We start from the raw sequence: 20,519 nt of genomic DNA on the forward strand, positions 1-20,519 counted from the left end.
GAATTATTCAAGTGCAATTATTATTTAGATAGCAAATATTTATAAAATGTAAATTTATAATATTAAACATGATAAATTACATTATAATACATAATTTTTTTGTATAAAGCTTTTTGTTATAAAGATGCCACGCATTGAGCAATGTAAAGCAACAATTTACATCACGAGAATAAACAGTTATTTTACGTTCGTGGCCACTGTGGGAAGAAAGGGCAATATGGGAAGACAAACTGTGGAAAAGGTGGATAAAAATCACTGAAAATATAAGAAATAAACAATTTAAATGTTTATTTAAATACCGAGCGTTCTGCTGTTTTTCAAACCAAGAGCTGAACATCATATCATATAAAAATATGAATACATTTTTACAGTGCATAAAAGTATCTCCATAAGACCAGGCTGAACTTGTGTGTTGTGTTTTATTTAGCAACTATTAATTTCACGTTCTCATTTAATACCAGAACAAAGATTTCTTATTCAATATAAGAGAAAATAATGCAGTTTTACATCCATTTATATGCGTGGAAACAACAGAACAGAACCACGCTTGTTATGAGTCTGAATCTCAGTTAAGGGTATTTTACTGATATCAAAATTACATGTTTGGAGAAATGTTTCCTCGTATTAAATAATAATAAGAGAAAGAGGGATAATAAAAAAGAAGTAGATGATGATAAGCGATTAAATATTAAATCTTTATCAAATATCAAAGCCTTCAAATGCTGATCGATCACAAATACGGACCTTTATTTTGAAAACTGAACATATATTATTTTACTTCCGGAATCCCCTTGCTGACTGTCTATGGCTGTAACCTATGGCTGTAACAGGCTGTGGCAGACTGACTGGCTTTGCAAGCAAAACAATACATCTGTTAGCTTCTTTTAATAGGTTTTGCAGTTGAAAGGGATGTTTTGTAGAAAGCTTACAGCTTTAGAATATCACAACCCAACTGGATTTGACTGTAAAGGTATGAATATTGCCACCTCATGCTTCCAAAATTGATAACGTGCATTCACCATAATAATAAGTAAGCATCTCACTAATTGAGGATTGAATTGGCTGTCTGAAATATTCTGTATCATCGGGCATTTAGTCTGTTATAATGCTATAGTGCTGTATTGCTGTAAAGTGATGATGGAAAGTAGGGCTTAATTCATATGAAAAATGTATGATCAATATCGTATGTGCTCTTTACCCAGATGAAACTGAATTCAAAAATTTCATAGTTTGGCTTGAAGATCAAAAAATCAGAAACTACAAAATTGAAGACCGTGGAAATCTCAGGAATATTACCAGCTCAGACTGGCCTAAACATTTTGAAAAGGTGAGCCAGATTTATCTTCATATGTTTAATGTCTACAGATTAAACAAATCGCTCAAGTTTATCATGTCCTTTGTCATAAAATGTAAATGCATGTGTGTTTGCAGTACCTTCAAGATGTGAACTGTCCAGTCAGCGCTCAGGAGAGACAGGAGACTGTTGACTGGCTGCTGGGTCTTGCTGTTCGCTTTGAGTATGGAGACAATGGTATGATTATTATTTATTTGAGATTATAACCAGTGGTTCGTTCGTTCGCTCACCAAATCAGAATGGCATTAGACATCAGGCACCTTGTTAACCTGGATGATGCATTGATCAATCACTAATTATAACATGCCTGTTCTGTACTTTTGTGGCTGAGACCTTTCTTCGAAAGTGATCTAGCAATTATGTTCAATCCCATATCACTAGATGGCAGTATTTGCAAAGTTTGCAGCATCATGTAACACTTTCTTGCAGCTGTCCCACACAGTTGATTGCACAATGTTGATTCAATTTATCCTCAGAAATGCTTAATGCAGGATGTTCGTAGTTTTCCTACCAAATAATTTTGACAACTCGAGACCCATTGTTTGCATTGCATTGAACGCTTATCCTGTTTTTCCTCCCACAGTGGAGAAATATCGAAACTGTAAACCTGTAACAGAGGCCAGTGATGTTCAAAAGTCTGCAGACCCGTTAATTAATCTGGACAGTGAGTATTCCCTCCCCCGACCATCTTTCCAGTCTCCAGTCCTGTTGTTATGAGACAGAGGAGGCTGATTAAAGTGGATTTCCAACCATGTCTGATTGAACTGATTACACACCTACCTCTCTCTATAACCCACAATGAGTGGGCTGAACCAAGCCAGTGACCCACAGCTGGAAGAAGACTCCAGATGTCAACTGAATGATGACCCACAGGGTTCACTGAACAGAAAATATTGGGCTCGGCTGTTGTTGCTGTTTTTTATTTATTACAATCTTGGTCTAAGTAGTTGGCTTCTATGGAATCACATTTCTTACACTAATTAAATTTTTTAAAAAGTAATAGAGACTATTTATTTCACAATTCAGACTTTCAGTACTTGCAATTCTATTCCTAGTTAACATCTCACAATTATTATTATGAATATTTTTAATTAATTAAGAAATTTGCAACTTTATCTCACAATTCTGAATTTTTTCTTGCAGCTGTGAGTTTATATCTCTGCCCGCAAATTGTAGTTTTCTCAGAAAAGCAAGAAAAAAAAACTCAAAAACGTTTGAGATAAAAAAAATAAAAAATAAAATAAAAATAAATTACATTTCAAGGAAAAGGGTCTTTAATTCTTTTTTTTAAGCTTTTTAAAAAATCCATTGTGGATTCAGACTTTCATAGGTTTTCTTTTTGTCGTCAGCAATTAATGCAGTTTATTGGTTGGTTCAAAAACAGTTTTCCATTGGAAATAATGTTTACAATTATGTGTTGGACTGAAATGAAGTGATTTCTCTCTTTAGGTAACAATCCTGATTTTAAAGCTGGTGTCTTGGGACTACTAATCTACTCAAAATCCAGCGTCATGACGACTATTTGTTAATGCTTAAAGTAAGTACGGTTCAATGTGCCAATAGTATGAGAGAGAAATCTAAATCCAGTGCATTTCAACTAAAGGTTTTTTATTTTTTTTAATATTTTGTCATTACAGGCCATTAGAATCCTGATACAGGAACGCCTGACCCCTGATGCCATTGCAAAGGCCTGTCAAGCAAAAGAGGTAATATTAAACAGTAATATTGTGAAATTATTACAAATTCAAATAAATGTTTTGTAATTTAATTTAATTTAATTCATGTTTCATTATTCTTCCAGTCTTCAGTGCCACATGATCTTTCAGAAAGCTTTCAGATATGCCGATTAGGTGATAAGTTAATAACCCAATTATAAATCAAACTTATTTGTTCTTTCATAGGGTTTACCAGTCGCTCTTGACAAGCATATTTTAGGATTTGATACCGGAGGTAGGATTGCATTTGCAAACTGTTTTCCACATTTGCTTATTGTTTTTCCATGTTTCACAATAAGTGCATCATCATCATGTTCACATTCTGCATTCAAGTTAATATGTTGTTTATTTTTGAAGGATTGTAAGCACAAAGAATTTGTTTGTCTATTCCAGACGCATCTCTGAACGAAGCAGCCAGGGTTCTTCGCTTGCTTCACATCGAGGAGCTCAGAGAGTTACAAACCAAGATCAACGAGGCCATCGTAGCAGTTCAGGCCATCATCGCTGACCCCAAGACAGATCACCGCCTCGGAAAGGTGGGCAGATAAAAACATCTGCCTGGACCGTGCTGCAGAGACCACAAGACATGCTCTGTGAAGTATGCTTGTTTCATTAGCCACACCACAGTTATTTTGTTTAAATTTCAGACATTTTTGTGGGAATGCAAAAACTGGACTGGGTTTTTTTTTATCATTCAAAAAAAAAAGTGAAGATTTATTATAAAATGTAATTTCATTGTCGCCTTATGTGGAAGCACTTATGAAAAGTTGCATGGGTTACCATAAAAAGTTGGACTATATGTTTTTGTCGGTTTATAAACCTTAATGCAATGCAGAAAAGTTTTATGACTGGGTTTGTTTTACCCTGGAGCAAGAAATTCAACCTGTTCTTCTTTATACCTCCAACTGTGCATACTGTAAATTTAAGAAAATCATCACTGCAGAACCCATAATATTTAAAAATCTGAAACATAACGCGAGCAGGCATACTGAAGTTGTAAATCACATTTTATTGTTATAAATATCACATCTTACAAAAGATAAAAAAAAAAGATAAAAAAAAATGATGGTTGGTAAAATACCTCTTTTGATGTTCCAAGCAATTCCACTTAAAAATGTTAACCTCTTTTCCCTAAAAATACTTTTGAAGAGTATTTAAAAACATACAAATTACACAACTAAACTCTGTGAGTATTTTTTTTAATTAGTTAGTTTTGTTTTTTAACAAAAAGTCACATACAAGTACAGTAGAAAGAAAAAAATGAGGTATAAAACAAATTTACAAAACTATTTTGAGAAAATCTTCACGCTTTCATGTTTGTAAATTTGCACTTTGGCATCGACGGTGACGTTGGTCGAGACTTGCGGGTCCTGGGATTGGCTCTCTTCTGAGTCCACGTCTCCGTCGTGATTCCCACAGCTCAAAATAGCACCATGTAACGCTGGCTCTGTCATTAGCGTCTCCCTATAACACAATTTGCCGGAAATCCTTAGTAAGCCGCGTTTGGGCAAACACAACAACATTTCATTTTCTACAGAGGAGATTGCCTGCTTTCATATGCTAGTCCAGATATACAAACACTTACTCTGATCTTGTTTGACTGTTTTCTGGTCAGTAAAGAACTGACATGCTTTGAAGTACCGGTGTGACACCAGTGTTTCATCACCTCTGTTAAAACTACAGTGATTTGGCAGCAGGTGCCTTGTTCTTTTCTCTTAAGTGCCTGTAGCTGACAGCTCATCTCTGAAATATGTTATATTCCATTATTTGCTTGAAAATTGAGAACACCCATGTTTTGCTACATGGTAAACGTGCTTTCAGGTGTATCATACAAATACAGACTGTTTCAAATCGGTTTCATGTATTTTTTTAAGTCATAAAGAGGTTTACTAAATTACCGTATTTTTCGGACTATAAGTCGCACAGGAGTATAAGTGGCATCATTCCAAAAATACTTCATGACAAGGAAAAAACCACATATAAGTCGCACTGGACTATACGTTGCATTTATTTAGAACCAAGAGAAAACATTACCGTCTACAGCTGCGAGAGGGCGCTCTATGTTTTCAGGGGTAGACTAAAGGATCACTGAGCAGCATAGAGCGCCCTCTCGTGGCTGTAGACGAAATGTTTTCTCTTGGTTCATGTCAAATTAATTTTGATTAAGTCGCACCTGACTATAAGTCGCAGGACCAGCCAAACTATGAAAAAAAGTGTGACTTATAGTCCGGAAAATACAGTACACAAGAAGAGGGAGAAATATACGGAGTATTTAAATATACCATTCAAAAGTTTTGGATTGGTATAATTGTGTTTTCGGAAGAAATTTCATCTTGGAGATGTTGCCACAGTTCTGCTGGATTTAGTCTAGTTCTGTTTCTTCATGTCATTCCAGACAGACTGGATGATGGTGAGATCAGATCTCTGTGTGCAGCACTGGCTGTTAAGACTAAAAAGAGTTCTATACTTTGCCAAAGTACCTTATAAACAGTGTGGAGGAGCAACTGTAATGCCATACACATGAGACCTCTGATCAGGCAAGTGCTCATCTGTCGACTGGTTATCTCGATTGAGAGCGATGACCCCATCTCTGAAACACCACAGAAGAAAATATAAAATAAGTCTTGTTTTTAAATAGCAATTCAACTGATAAAGGCACAGTCGTATTTAACCTAAATTGGATCTTACAACAAATATAAATAGTCTCCTGGGGCTCTGTTTTTAAACATTTTAATAACACACGATAAACTATTTATGTATAAATATACATTATCTACTCGGCGGCAAATCATGTCGCTGATTTTGTATTCTTTGTACAGTGTATAAATGGATGTGAATGGAACACAAGGTCTAGTGTGACACAGAAATTGAAGTTTAATACAGCTTGAGCATTCATTAACACAACAGTATCTGGTAGGTAGTTATGATACTGGTGCTCATATGGTTTCGTACATGCATGTGCTGTGCTGCTTTACCTCCTCCAGTCTGTGTAATAGTAGTGATTGGTGAAGGCGACCATGCTGAAGGGGTAGATCAGGTTACTGTGGACCACACGTCTCCCTGTCCCATTAGGCGATATACACTCCAGGCGCTTGGTTCCTGTCCAACAACAACAACAAAAAAGGTTATTAGTGAGCTTTTTCAGTGCCGGTCTGTTATTCTGCTTTCGTCTGATTCAGATATACAGTGTCGGAAAAAGCTGTAAAGTGCACCAAGCATACTATGTCTAAGCAAAAAACTAGCTTGCATTATAAAGGCCCTCCAAAAAACTGGTGAAGCACATACCTGCATCGGCCCAGCAGACCTGGCGTGTGATGGAGTCGTAGGTCAAAGCATTGGGCAGTCCAATCCCATTCTGTACCAGGACTCTTCGGTTTTGTCCGTCCACAGAGGAGCTCTCGATTTTAGGAGCTTCTCGGTTCCAGTCAGTCCAGTAGAGTGTTCTGTGAAAAATGACATATTAATTATTTAGAATGTGTTCTTTTAAAATATAAATAAACCTTATAAAATGTAAATAAATAATATAATATTTTATAATTTATTTAAATTGAATGTTATGCTCATGAGGACTACATTTGATCAAAAATACAGTGAAAACCGTAATAATGTCAAATATTAACTATTATATTTTAAGATATTTTAAAATTTAATTTATTCCTGTGATGATGGCTACATTTTCAGCAGCCATTAATTCAGACACATTTTATTGTCACATGACATTTTTCATCAAATAAATCAGCCTTGATGAGCATAAAATGCTTCATTCAAAAACAACCCAAGCAGTGTATATTTGATGCATTAGACAGAGATATAAGGCTTTTGACATGGGTGGAAAGATGGCACAAATTTTAATCTCATGCAAGTGTTGAAATTCATGTTTTCCTAAATCTAGAAACATTTAAAAGTACTCTGCTCTATTTAGGATTTATTTAAACAAGATGTTTTAAAGCAAGGCCTATGTGGCCTATGAAACTCAGTCCCTGAGGAAATGGTAAATATAACCACCTTTCACTATGGTTAAGCTGAATCACTCGAAAGACTTATAACCATAAATTATTTTATTTTTTTGTCTCTCTGAGGATTTAGAAGCATGAAATCACAATTTCAGGCTATTTGAAGTAAAAATGTTTACAAGACAAACTCCGCTGTGCAGGAAATCAGCTGACAGTGAGGTTTTGCACAACTGCTTGTATAATTAAATATTTGTTTCGCAAAATTCTTGACTAATGGAACAGATGGTCTCATGCATGCACACATTTATGCGTGACGGCAAAAACAAACTAGCATATAGCGCAAATCGCAGCACCAACACAAACACACATTAGCAGCTATTCTCATGGCCCATGAGGTTCGTGTTATATCTCCTGTCCTCCACCCTAGTTCAGTTACTCCAGATGTTGCAGATGGCTGTGTTTGTGGAGTTGCTGGCCCACACGTTGACTGCCCACCCCTGAGACCCGAGAGCCAGGCCAGACACTGAAGCAACACCAACATCTGGGCCAATTTGTAGCCTCGCCATTTATTTTCTCTGCCTCCCATACACATCCTAACCTCCTCGCTCTCTCGTTTCTCTGCCTGTCCTGAACTGTTTTCTCACTTCCCCTCAATCACTCTTCACAATGATAACAGATTTTAGGTTTTGAAGCGTTTATGTAAAGGAATTGTGATGGAGGGGAAATTAGGGTGCCAATTGCAGGATTAATAAAGCAAAGATGCCCCTTTTAATGGTTTTAATGGTGAGTGATTTTATCTTTTACACAGAAAATGTGTAAAAGATAAAAACAAAAACAAAAATTCTATAGTATTATTATAATTTATTATTATTATTATTGTTATTTACAAATATTTTTAAAAAGCATCATTTGATGAATTGGTGGCATCTATTTGAGAAACTAAGATGCATTAGACTTAAGCATGGAACATTACTTCAGACCTGTAATGAATAAGGACAATAGCATATGATGTTCTAGAGCTTCTATTTATAAAAATAAATAAATAAATAAAATAGAACTATACAGTATATAAATAGGATATAAACATCACAAACTGACCTCTAATATATATATATATATACATACAATAATTCATATAAATTTTATTAATATGCTCATGAAGGCTGAATTTGATTAAAAAAAAACAGCAAACAACTGAATTTTTAAAAATAATACTACAATAAAACATATAGTTTAGTACATTTAAAAAATTAATGATTCAGTATGGATTATTTTAAAATACAAATAAATATGATAAAATATACAAGATAGAATATGATTCTGAATTTACATGAGCAGTTTTTATTCTATACATTTTGCCAATATATAAAAAGCTCTATATATATATATATATATATATATATATATATACACACACAAATATTTACTGATTATAAAATATTATAATAATATTATATATTATTTAATATAATGTAGGTTGTGTATACTGTGGTACACAATCAGAAACTCAACTTCTACACATACACATTAGGGCTGCAATATGTGTCGTTTAAGCATCGATATCGCGATGTACGAATCCACGATAGTCACATCGCAGGATGTACGATGTAGGCTGTCGTAGATGATCCGTTATTCATTAACTGTACGGGCCAGCTGCTCCCCGGCCCTTGACGAATGAGATTCGCGGATTAATTGCACAGCTTAACCATCATAGAGTGAAAGTTTATCATTTGCATGTGTTTTTAAAGTTCCTGTCAGTTTAATAGGGCGCATATAAGAACGAGCAGAGAGAGAGCGAGAGAGAGAAAGCGCGCGAGAGAGCCCTGGCCGCACGCTCACCTTCACCGTCTTCAAACAACACGAGCGCTGTCTTGCTCTCTCTCCCTCGCACATATTAATCAAAATCAATTGACACAATGGTGTCGAAGAAAGAAAAAAAAACCTATCCAGTGATGAAATGTTTTCTGTGTTGTCAAATCTTGTGCGATATCCTAAACTGCAGAGATAATTACACAACGCATGCCGTACACGTCTGATTCGCGAACTAATGATTCCTTTGAACCGATTGAATTTAATGAATGGTTTAAACAACTGACCTTTCCAACACTGAACTCACAAGACTTCTGAATTGGTGTATAAAAAAATCTGTAACACTTTACAATAATGTTCTAATTATTAAATTATTTAACTACATTATTTAACATTTACTATTACTAAACTGCACTTCTACAACATTGTTAATTTCAACATTTAGGCTATAGCCTTCATTGTTGAAATCAAAAGTTGTACAGTATTTGTTAACATAGTTAATGCACTGTGAAGTAACATTACCAAACAATGAACAGCTGTGTTTTTATAAACTAAGATAAACAAAGAATAATAAATATCGTAACAAAAGTATTGCTCGTGGTAAGTTCATGTTAGTTCATATGTTAACAATTTAAACCATATCCTAAAGTTACAAACAAATAATTTACTCTAATTTAAATAATACTCTGATGTTTAAATAATTTAAAATGAGAATGTAAGTGTGCTCACCCCATTTTTGTTTGTAAGAAAAAATTAGATTAGATTTCATATCGCAATATATATCGCAAAAAAAAAAAAATATCGCAATGTCATTTTTTCCCAATATCGAGCAGCCCTAATACACATTATCATTAAATGCAACACAATGTAGTACTCACATACATGACCAAATACTGACCAGCTTTGATCAGTAATTAGTCAAATCAAAGCTTCACAAGATGCAATACTATTTTATTTCAGGTACTGGTTTTGGTAATAAGATGGGTGGCAAGATGGCTCACAGTCTGATATCTTTAAGCAATTTGAAGCACATACCCTGTAGTGGAGTCCACGATAATGGCTCTGGGATTTACTAAGTCTGTGTCAAACAGAACACGTCTGTCACTTCCATCAAGGTTCGCCGTTTCGATCTTATCTGATGTACTGTCCACCCAAAACAGTCTCCTACGGGCGACATCTATAGCAAGACCCTCTGGACTTGTCAGAGCTGGAAAAAATTATATTATATTATATTATATTATATTATTAGTGTTCCTGTAGCTCAATTGGTAGAGCATTGCTTTATCAAGCATAAGGTTGGGGGTTCAATTCCCCGGGAACACATGATATGTAAAAATTGATAGCCTGAATGCAATGTAAGTCGCTTTGGATAAAAGCGTCTGCTAAATGCATAAATTTAATTTAATTTTTAATTTATTATATTATATTATATTGTTTTGTAGAAGAAACATACCTGTGTTGATGATAATCTCAGGTTCTGATCCTGGCTCCAGACTGGCTCTATTGATTGTCCGTCCAGCCAGATCCGTCCAATAAACTTTTCTTTCTCTGCAGTCGTAATCAATGCCGACCACTATGGAGCCCTGAGAGTGTAAACAGGAGAGAATTAGTATACTTTGCTCAAAGCCGCAGGCTTCAGTATTTGAATCAATAGTGTGCAATCCTCACATGTAGAGCAAGCAGAACTGAAGATCTCTGCTTGTCCATCTGAGTGCCATTGAGAGGCAAAACTCCAATCTGTTGGCCCTGGGCATAGAGCAGGAACGTGCCTGTTGGAGGCGGGGTCACATCGGGGCGTGGCAGAGGGTGCATGGTGGGAGGTGCCACAGTAGGTATACCTAAAAGTCAGCAGATCAGTTTAGCTTTGAAAAACAAATCATTCTGTTGGCCCTTATTCTGAATGTAAACTTGAAAATAAAATAAAAAAATTCCAGGCATTGAATCCTTTAACCAGTGGTTTTTTTTCATTAGGGAAACTGTGGGTTTCACAGCAAGCGACACTCACAGGCAGGTTTCACAGCATCGTGTGAGCGGGTTCCTGGTACTTCCCGTCCGTTTTGGTCCACACACCAGCAGTAGCTGCTGTCTCCGTAGCACTGAACTGGATTGAACTCCCCAGAAGAGTCACACTGAGGTAGATAATGTTGGGAACCCGGCTGCTCTCCATATTGCTCCAACAGACTGGCTCTCCAGCGCTCACAGACGGTCTCTGGACGCTGGACGGGAGGCACTGGGTGTCAGAGGGAAAACCAGGATCATATTACAGCACAATATGGGGATATTTATCCATAACCAATAAGAGATTTATCAAGTAAACAATGAAAATTGCTAATGACTAATCCAGCATGAAAAAAGTATTTAAAAGATATTTTAACATTTTAAATACTGAATTGATTTTATAATGATGATGATGATGATGAATAAATATATTTTTAAATAATTTTGAATAATTAAACTATTTTTATAATTAAACTTATTCATAAATAATTGAATATTTTAATGATCTTTGTTAATGTTAATTATATAATTAAAGGTGCTGTATGTAGGATTGACACCGAGTGGTTGAACTAGGTATTGCAGTCCAAATTTAAAATATTGGAGAGAGTTTTTTTCACCCGGCCCCTCCTCCTGAGACTTGACACACACGCAGGTTGCCAGATTGATGACACAAACAGGAACGAGTGCACTTTACGATAAATTAAATAAAATACATTGTGTTTACGACCAACTGGGAACCCGGGGTGCCAAAATACAATTGGGTAAACTGGCAGTGGGCGGGTTCCACAAAACCAAAACATTTTCAAAGGAGAATATCTGACTGCAGCATTATTTTCAGATAAACAAGTATGTTAACTTATCATGTTTCTTAAATATCTGCAAACATATTATGGTACAGATATTTATTTTATGGTACATACTGTACAGCACCTTTAAGAAGCATATAAAATAATAATCTAAGCTTGAACCTCTGACATCCAACAATTTGTAAGTTTGATTGCTTAGAGTGGCAGCCCCATCCACAGTGAAATCCTATTAGACCAAAATTCCACTGTACATGGATCTATTAGTCTAGATGTTATTGTATTGTTTTACTTATTGTTTTAAGTTTTGTTCTCTTACCAGGCTCATCACAGTTTATTGCTGGGGCTCCAGGTGGAGTTCTGGTTCCCGCTCTCTCTTGTCCTCTACTGTCCACACACCAGCAGTGACCTGTGGACCCGTGGCACTGCTGGGGCCTGTACTGACCCTCCTCATCACACTGAGGGATGAAGGCTCCTGTCAGATGAACTTCACCATCATTGCTATGAAGACTGTCTCTGTGCAGCTCACACTGGGTCTTGGGACGCTCTGGATGCACATGGGATAGAAAAGAGTTTGTTATTCTCCCATCACACCCCTGAGTAGAAAAACTAACTTAGACTAAAATAATAAAAAAAACTGAAAACTAAAAATATATACAAATAAAAACCTGTCACAATTTAATATATATTATAAAATGATATATATTATATTGAAATAACATCTACAATTTCTAAAGCATATAGAATTTGGAGATATTCCAACAAAAAGAGCAACTGCTTCCACTCTTTGGACACCTCTGCTGTAGATTATTTCTTACCAGGCTCATCACAGTTTATTGCTGGGGCACCAGGTGGAGTTCTGGTTCCCGCTCTCTCCTGTCCTCTACTGTCCACACACCAGCAGTGACCTGTGGACCCGTGGCACTGCTGGGGCCTGTACTGACCCTCCTCATCACACTGAGGGATGAAGACTCCTGTCAGATGAACTTCACCATCTCTGCTATGAAGACTGTCTCTGTGCTGCTCACACTGGGTCTTGGGACGCTCTGGATGCACACAAGATACACAAGGGATTGTTATTACACTCCTTTGAACAACCCTTTCTTTACATGAAATGAAAAGGTTTGTGAAGTTTAAGAGTTGCCAAACTCTAAACTCCAATAAAGTTATTATCTGTTTTGATTATAATATTGCAGATGTTAATATTTCACATGTAAACACAGGTGGTTTTGAAAAACTTAAACGTTCCCTAAAACCCTACATTTTTCCAAAGAGGAATGCAATATTTCTACTACAATAAAGGTGTATCTCTTCACATTTTTATGCTATCCTCCTCAAACTCAGGGTAAGGACCTGTTTTCCCAGACAACTAGCTTATATCTCTTGAACTTTCTAGTCATCAAACAATCCAGATTCCACAAAAATATTAAGCAGCACAATTGTTTTCAACACTGATAATAATAAGAAATGTTTCCTGAGCATAAACTCAGCATGTAAGAATGATTTCTGAAAGATCATGTGACACTGAAGACTGGAGTAATGATTCAAAAAATTTAGCTTTGCCATCACATGAGTGAATAACATTTTCATTTTTTTAAACAGTTATCCTAAATTGTTATAATATTTCACAATAATGAGTTTTTTACTGTATTTTTTAACCAAATAAATGCAGCCTTGGTAAGCATATAAGACATCTTTCAAAAAAATGATTCATCCCAAACTTCTTAACTGTAGTCCATTCCAAAGAAAAACAGTAATTGCAACAGATCCCATGACAATTAATAATAATGAAATAATATAAATATTATTTAAATTACTTGGAGAGAGAGGACTGTGACAAAAATAAATTTCCCCAAAATTAAAAGTTCCTGAAGACCAGAGATGCCCAAACCAGGGCCAACAGACCAAAGTTGATCCACAAGAAGGTGGAAAAAATGCTATTGAAGCATATCTTTATTTCTATTCTTTTATATGCTTTATTGCATTTTTTGGCATTTAATTTAATAAATAATAATAATAAAACAAATCTATTTTAAAATAATATAGATATGATGTAAAATATACTTTATATACTTTTGGCCGTTCATAGTAAAACGTTTGGACACCTCTGCTGTAGATTATTTCTTACCAGGCTCATCACAGTTTATTGCTGGGGCTCCAGGTGGAGTTCTGGTTCCCGCTCTCTCCTGTCCTCTACTGTCCACACACCAGCAGTGACCTGTGGACCCGTGGCACTGCTGGGGCCTGTACTGACCCTCCTCATCACACTGAGGGATGAAGACTCCTGTCAGATGAACTTCACCATCTCTGCTACGAAGACTGTCTCTGTGCTGCTCACACTGGGTCTTGGGACGCTCTGGATGCACATGGGATAGAAAAGAGTCTGTTATTCTTCCATCACACCCCTAAGTACAAAAATTTCAGCCATAAAATGTCATGGTTCATGAATTCGCTTTCTCTCTCTCGTCTTGTTTAGTGTGCAGGTGTGTGTCTGTGGGCTCCTGTGATCACGGCTGATCAGCAGCACCACCTGCTACCTATTGTGTGTGTCTATATTAGTGCAGTAACTGGTGTCTCATGTTGTCAGATCGTTGTGGTTCTCTGTTGTGTTCTCTTCTGTTCCCTGTGCCATGTTTGGATAGTGGATTCCCTATCTGTTCTTCGTCGTGTCTTCCTGTACTCTGCACCGGGATCACGAGCACCGTCACTTGGGGAAACAGCACCGGATCACCGAGGATCATCACTGGCTGTCCACTGAAGTCCCTGCATCACCCACCATCAGAGCTTGTGATCGCCTCTACTCTCCATCTGTGTTCTGGACTTCCTTTGTTGTTTGTTTAGTCTGACAGCTATTACTACCTTGTCAAATAAATCACTTTGCTTTTGCATCCTGCCTCTGTCTAAATCACATAAAATTACTTCAATAAAGTTACAGAGTTTTTTATAAAATTCATGTTTCTGGTGTTTCTGATGACATTCAACCTGCCCTAATTAAATATAACCAAATATTAAAGGGGTCATATGACTTTGAAAAAAAGAACATTATTTTCCACATATTGTACATTATTATTTCTCCTCTATACACCGCCTTTCAGAAACACAACAATTTTTACAAATCTCATCGTTCTGAAAAGCGAGGTGTGCTCTGATTGGCCAGCTATCCAGTGTGTTGTGATTGGCCGAATACCTCAAGTGTGTGACAGAAATGTTACGCCCCTTACCATACTGTGATGCCATGTGTCCCAGCACGATAAGACAAAACCAATAAAACCCATTACAAACGAAGCATTTGTTGCATCCAGTGGGGACATAATTACTGATTATAATGAATTATACTGTGTTTTTATGCGTTACATTGCGTATTGCGCCATGAAATATAAAACCATGTCTGCATTTGTGATCGGAGTAATGACAAACAACAAGCTCTACCCTACACTGCTCAAATAACACTGCTCACTGCTCTATAACAGATCCCATGACAATTAATTAATTAAAAATTAAAAATAGGACAGATGAGCTATTGAGGGAGGCATATTTCTTACCAGGCTCATCACAGTTTATTGCTGGGGCTCCAGGTGGAGTTCTGGTTCCCGCTCTCTCCTGTCCTCTACTGTCCACACACCAGCAGTGACCTGTGGACCCGTGGCACTGCTGGGGCCTGTACTGACCCTCCTCATCACACTGAGGGATGAAGGCTCCTGTCAGATGAACTTCACCATCTCTGCTACGAAGACTGTCTCTGTGCTGCTCACACTGGGTCTTGGGACGCTCTGGATGCACATGGGATAGAAAAAGAGTGTTGTTATTCATAACTAAAATGGAAACTTTTCTGAATCTGCTAAAATTACTTGAACTGAATCAGTGTTAATTTCATTAATGAAGACGACGAAGACAAATATTTGATAATGAAATTTTTTTGTGACTAAAATGAGACGTTGACGAGCTAAAAATAATACCTGATGACGAAATTATGACGAAATTTATGCAGCATTTTCGTTAACTAGACGAGATGGACTATTATGTAACCTATAGGCTATTGTCTTTCAAAATGGGCCGTTCGCATATCTATTCTCAGTATGGCAGCCGCAGTGGATGGATAGACTAAGAAAACACGAACTAGCAATCTGAAACAATGGCCTCAGCACCCAAAGTGGTAGGGGTAAGGTAACCAGATGTCCCGTTTCTCCCGGGAGTCACAATTAGTTGTCGATTAACTTAAAGTTAGTGAAGGCGGGATAGGCAAAATCATGCTGACAGAAGTGTTCTCTCTCGCACGCGCGCTCCACTTCCTCAGTTCTCATATACAGCGCGAGATCAGTTCTCAGCGCTCAAATACACACACAACAGTCCAAATGTTTATCGTGTGTTTAGTATCTCACGTAAATACAGCTATGGATTAAGTGAAGGTGAACAGGTGGGTGAAAACGTATTTCATGCACGCCTTACGTCTTAAAAGGACAGCATTCTAAATTAAATACCTATCTTTCATTAATTTTAACCAACAAAAGATGTTAAATAAATGTATATGTGTTAAGTAAAACCTACAGTATTTGGAAAAAGTTTAATTAGTATCTTTATTGTATTTGTCTAATTGTGCATCTCTAAATAAATTTTAAGACTAAGATAGTCTTAAATAAAACTAAGACTAAGACTAAATCAAAAATGCCTGCCAAAATTAACACTGAACTGAATAAAATATAATTAATGCTATATAGAAATATTTAAATATAAATATATATAAGTACATAAAAAATTATAAAATAACACTGGTGAAATAGAATCTAGAATTTAATGATATATTTCAACAAAAAACAATTTCTACCTATCTATAAAATATACCACGAAAATAAATTGTTTAAAAACTGTAATATTATATAGAATAGGACAGATGACCTATTGAGCCAGCCTGTTTCTTACCAGGCTCATCACAGTTTATTGCTGGGGCTCCAGGTGGAGTTCTGGTTCCCGCTCTCTCCTGTCCTCTACTGTCCACACACCAGCAGTGACCTGTGGACCCGTGGCACTGCTGGGGCCTGTACTGACCCTCCTCATCACACTGAGGGATGAAGGCTCCTGTCAGATGAACTTCACCATCTCTGCTACGAAGACTGTCTCTGTGCTGCTCACACTGGGTCTTGGGACGCTCTGGATGCACATGGGATAGAAAAGAGTGTTATTCTCCCATCACACCCCTCAGTACAAAAATTTCAGCCATAAAGTTACTTCAATAAAGTTACAGAGTTTTGATAAAATTCATGTTTCTGGTGTCTCTGATGACATTCAACCTGCCCTAACTAAAATATAACCAAATATTAAAGGGGTCATATGATGTTGCTAAAAAAAGAACATTATTTTGTGTATTTGGTGTAATGAAATGTGTTTATGTGGTTTAAGGTTAAAAAATATATTATTTTCCACATACTGTACATTATTGTTGCTCCTCTATGCCCTGCCTTTCAGAAACGTGTCGATTTTTACAAATCTCATCGTTCTGAAAAGCGAGGTGTGCTCTGATTGGCCAGCTATCCAGTGCGTTGTGATTGGCCGAATACCTCAAGTGTGTGACAGAAATATTACGGCCCTTACCATACTGTGATGCCATGTGTCCCGGCACAACGAGACAAAACCAATAAAACCCATTACAAACAAGGCATTTGTTGCATCCATTGGGGACATAATTACTGATTATAATGACTTATACTGTGTTTTTACATGCTGCGTATATATTAAACCATGTCTGTATTTGTGAGCGGAGAAACGACAAACAACAAGCGCTACCCTACACTGCTCAAAACTCGCGTTTGAATTATTAGTGGCAAATCCTTTAAATATGAAAACGTACTTACAGACCGTGAGTCAGCATTATTTGTCGGAACACTGGCATTGTAGGCTACTCTCACAAGAAACAGTCCTTGTCCTCTGCAAAATGCGTTGCACACATCCAAATATTTGGTTTGAACTGTTCTGGAACAGTGTTGTAAATACAACTTAAAGGGTAAGTTCACCCAAAAATCAAAATTATGTCATTAATAACTCACCCTCATGTCTTTCCAAATCCGTGAGACCTCCGTTCATCTTCAGAACACAGTTTAAGATATTTTAGATTTAGTCCAAGATCTTCAGTCCCTCCATTCAAACTGTGTGTACGGTATACTGTCCATGTCCAGAAAGGTAAGAAAAACATCATCAGAGTAGTCCATGTGACATCATAGGGTCAGTTAGAATTTTTTGGAAGCATCGAAAATATATTTTGGTCCAAAAATAGCAAAAACTACGAATTTATTCAGCATTGTCTTCTCTTCCGGGTCTGTTGTGAGATTTCAAAACACTGCAGTTTAGTGATATCCGGTTCGCGAACCAATCATTCGATGTAACTGGATCTTCTTGAACCAGTTCACCAAATCGAACTGAATCGTTTGAAACGGTTCGCGTCTCCAATAAGCATTAATCCACAAATGACTTAAGCTGTTAACTTTTTAATGTGGCTGACACTCCCTCTGAGTTAAAATAAACCAATATCCCGGAGTAATTCATTTACTCAAACAGTACACTGACTGAACTGCTGTGAAGAGAGAACTGAAGATGAACACCGAGCCGAGCCAGATAATGAACGAAAGATTGACTCGTTCTCGAGTCAAGAACCGGTTGCATCGGTTTTCGGATCACCAGTAGTTCTTTCGGACAGTTCGATTCAATAAACCGGTTGAAGAAAACGGTTCACCAGTTCTTTTGCGCTCGACGTAATGGCGTCATTGGAGATGATTGCCCTTGATTCAAGCCTTCGGTTTACCAGCGATCATAACACTAGTACAGAATCAGTTCAGAATCAATCACCAAAAAAAAAAAAGGTTAGGTTCAGACGCTCTGTGTGTCAGTCTGCTTCCCACTGAATCACACATGCGCAGTATCATCAGCTCCTCGGTTCTCGAATCGGACGCGTCAGACAGAAACGGTTCTTGACTCGAGAATGAGTCAATCTTTTGTTCTGAACTGGTTCAAGAAGATCCGGTTACATCGAATGATTCGTTCGCGAACCGGATATCACTAAACTACAGTGTTTTGAAATCTCACAACAAACCCGGAAGAGAAGACAATGCTGAATAAAGTTGTAGATTTTCCTGTTTTTGGACCAAAATGTGTTTTCGATGCTTCAAAAAATTCTAACTGACCCTCTAATGTCACATGGACTACTCTGATGATGTTTTTCTTACCTTTCTGGACATGGACAGTATACCGTACACACAGTTTCAATGGAGGGACTGAGAGCTCTCGGACTAAATCTAAAATATCTTAAAATGTGTTCCGAAGATGAACGGAGGTCTTACGGGTTTGGAACAACATGAGGGTGAGTTATTAATTACATAATTTTGATTATTGGGTGAACTAACCCTTTAACCACTGATTTCTAGTTGTGTCCTCTTTTGGAAGACCAAACAAAATTGTTTTGCTTTCACAATGGAACACTCAGCGTCTTCACAACATGGCGGCAGCAACAATACTACACAGAGGAAAAAAGTTACGCCTTCTTTCTTTACCGTAAACATTCGGGCGGTTTTATGCAAATCTTCCCATACAGTGACGTAGACATGAGGCATGTTTAAACTAGGCATTTTAGGAGGGCATGGACGAGTCTTAACTTTTATTAAAAATATCTCTTTGGGTTTGAGACTTATCTATTCACAAACAGCCTATGACACTCCAAAGAGAAAGGAAAACTTGAAATCGCATCATATGACCCCTTTAAATGAAAAATGTAAACTTAAAACTCTTTCAAATTAACAGAAATGTTGCCTTGGCCACTAACAGAAATGAAATAAGTTTGAGTTGAAGTACTAAACATAGCTAAAACTTAAATAAAAATAAATTAATTTAAATTAATAGATATATTTTAAAAAAAAGTTATAAAAATGAAAAATACACATGCAAATCACAAAAATTTGCACTAAAATAAAGAAAAATGTAAACTGAAAATATAAAGGTAAAATTATATTAATTATGTTAAAATAACAGCATCTAAAATTTGCAAAGCCTTTAGAGTTTGGAGATATTCCAACAAAAAGAGGAACTGTGACAGCTCTATAACAGATCCCATGACAATTAATTCATTAAAAAAATAAAATATTATATAAAATAGGACAGATGACCTATTGAGCCAGCCTGTTTCTTACCAGGCTCATCACAGTTTATTGCTGGGGCACCAGGTGGAGTTCTGGTTCCCGCTCTCTCCTGTCCTCTACTGTCCACACACCAGCAGTGACCTGTGGACCCGTGGCACTGCTGGGGCCTGTACTGACCCTCCTCATCACACTGAGGGATGAAGACTCCTGTCAGATGAACTTCACCATCTCTGCTACGAAGACTGTCTCTGTGCTGCTCACACTGGGTCTTGGGACGCTCTGGATGCACACAAGATACACAAGGGATTGTTATTACACTCCTTTGAACAACCCTTTCTTTACATGAAATGAAAAGGTTTGTGAAGTTTAAGAGTTGCCAAACTCTAAACTCCAATAAAGTTATTATCTGTTTTGATTATTATATTGCAGATGTAAATATTTCACATGTAAACACAGGTGGTTTTGAAAAACCTAAACCTTCCCTAAAACCCTACATTTTTCCAAAGAGGAATGCAATATGTCTACAACAATAAAGGTGTATCTCTTCACATTTTTATGCTATCCTCCTCAAACTCAGGGTAAGGATCTGTTTTCCCAGACAACTAGCTTATATCGCTTGAACTTTCTAGTCATCAAACAATCCAGATTCCACAAAAATATTAAGCAGCACAATTGTTTTCAACACTGATAATAATAAGAAATGTTTCCTGAGCATAAACTCAGCATGTAAGAATGATTTCTGAAAGATCATGTGACACTGAAGACTGGAG

General features: G+C 36.8%; 2 protein-coding genes across 2 annotated transcripts in view; one reads left to right on the forward strand and one right to left on the reverse strand.

The window, feature by feature from the left end:
* Positions 1–823: 823 nt before the first annotated feature.
* rtraf (RNA transcription, translation and transport factor) lies at positions 824–4,078 on the forward strand. The gene is given in 9 exon segments (XM_059520035.1): positions 824–970; positions 1,203–1,327; positions 1,432–1,531; positions 1,938–2,018; positions 2,804–2,839; positions 2,842–2,891; positions 2,992–3,060; positions 3,256–3,304; positions 3,463–4,078. Coding segments are annotated over 9 exon segments (726 nt in total). The 5' UTR covers positions 824–909; the 3' UTR covers positions 3,618–4,078.
* nid2a (nidogen 2a (osteonidogen)) overlaps positions 4,059–20,519 on the reverse strand; it is a 56,592-nt gene continuing 40,131 nt past the window's right edge. The window contains 14 exon segments of the mRNA XM_059520036.1: positions 4,059–4,533; positions 5,550–5,659; positions 6,045–6,168; positions 6,355–6,512; positions 9,867–10,038; positions 10,285–10,414; positions 10,500–10,669; positions 10,837–11,061; positions 11,952–12,179; positions 12,451–12,678; positions 13,761–13,988; positions 15,175–15,402; positions 16,550–16,777; positions 19,801–20,028. Coding sequence (XP_059376019.1) covers positions 5,551–5,659; positions 6,045–6,168; positions 6,355–6,512; positions 9,867–10,038; positions 10,285–10,414; positions 10,500–10,669; positions 10,837–11,061; positions 11,952–12,179; positions 12,451–12,678; positions 13,761–13,988; positions 15,175–15,402; positions 16,550–16,777; positions 19,801–20,028 — 2,456 coding nt within the window. The 3' untranslated portion in view covers positions 4,059–4,533; position 5,550.

The sequence above is a fragment of the Carassius carassius genome, chromosome 32 (genome assembly GCF_963082965.1).
Source record: "Carassius carassius chromosome 32, fCarCar2.1, whole genome shotgun sequence".
Lineage (NCBI taxonomy): Eukaryota > Metazoa > Chordata > Actinopteri > Cypriniformes > Cyprinidae > Carassius > Carassius carassius.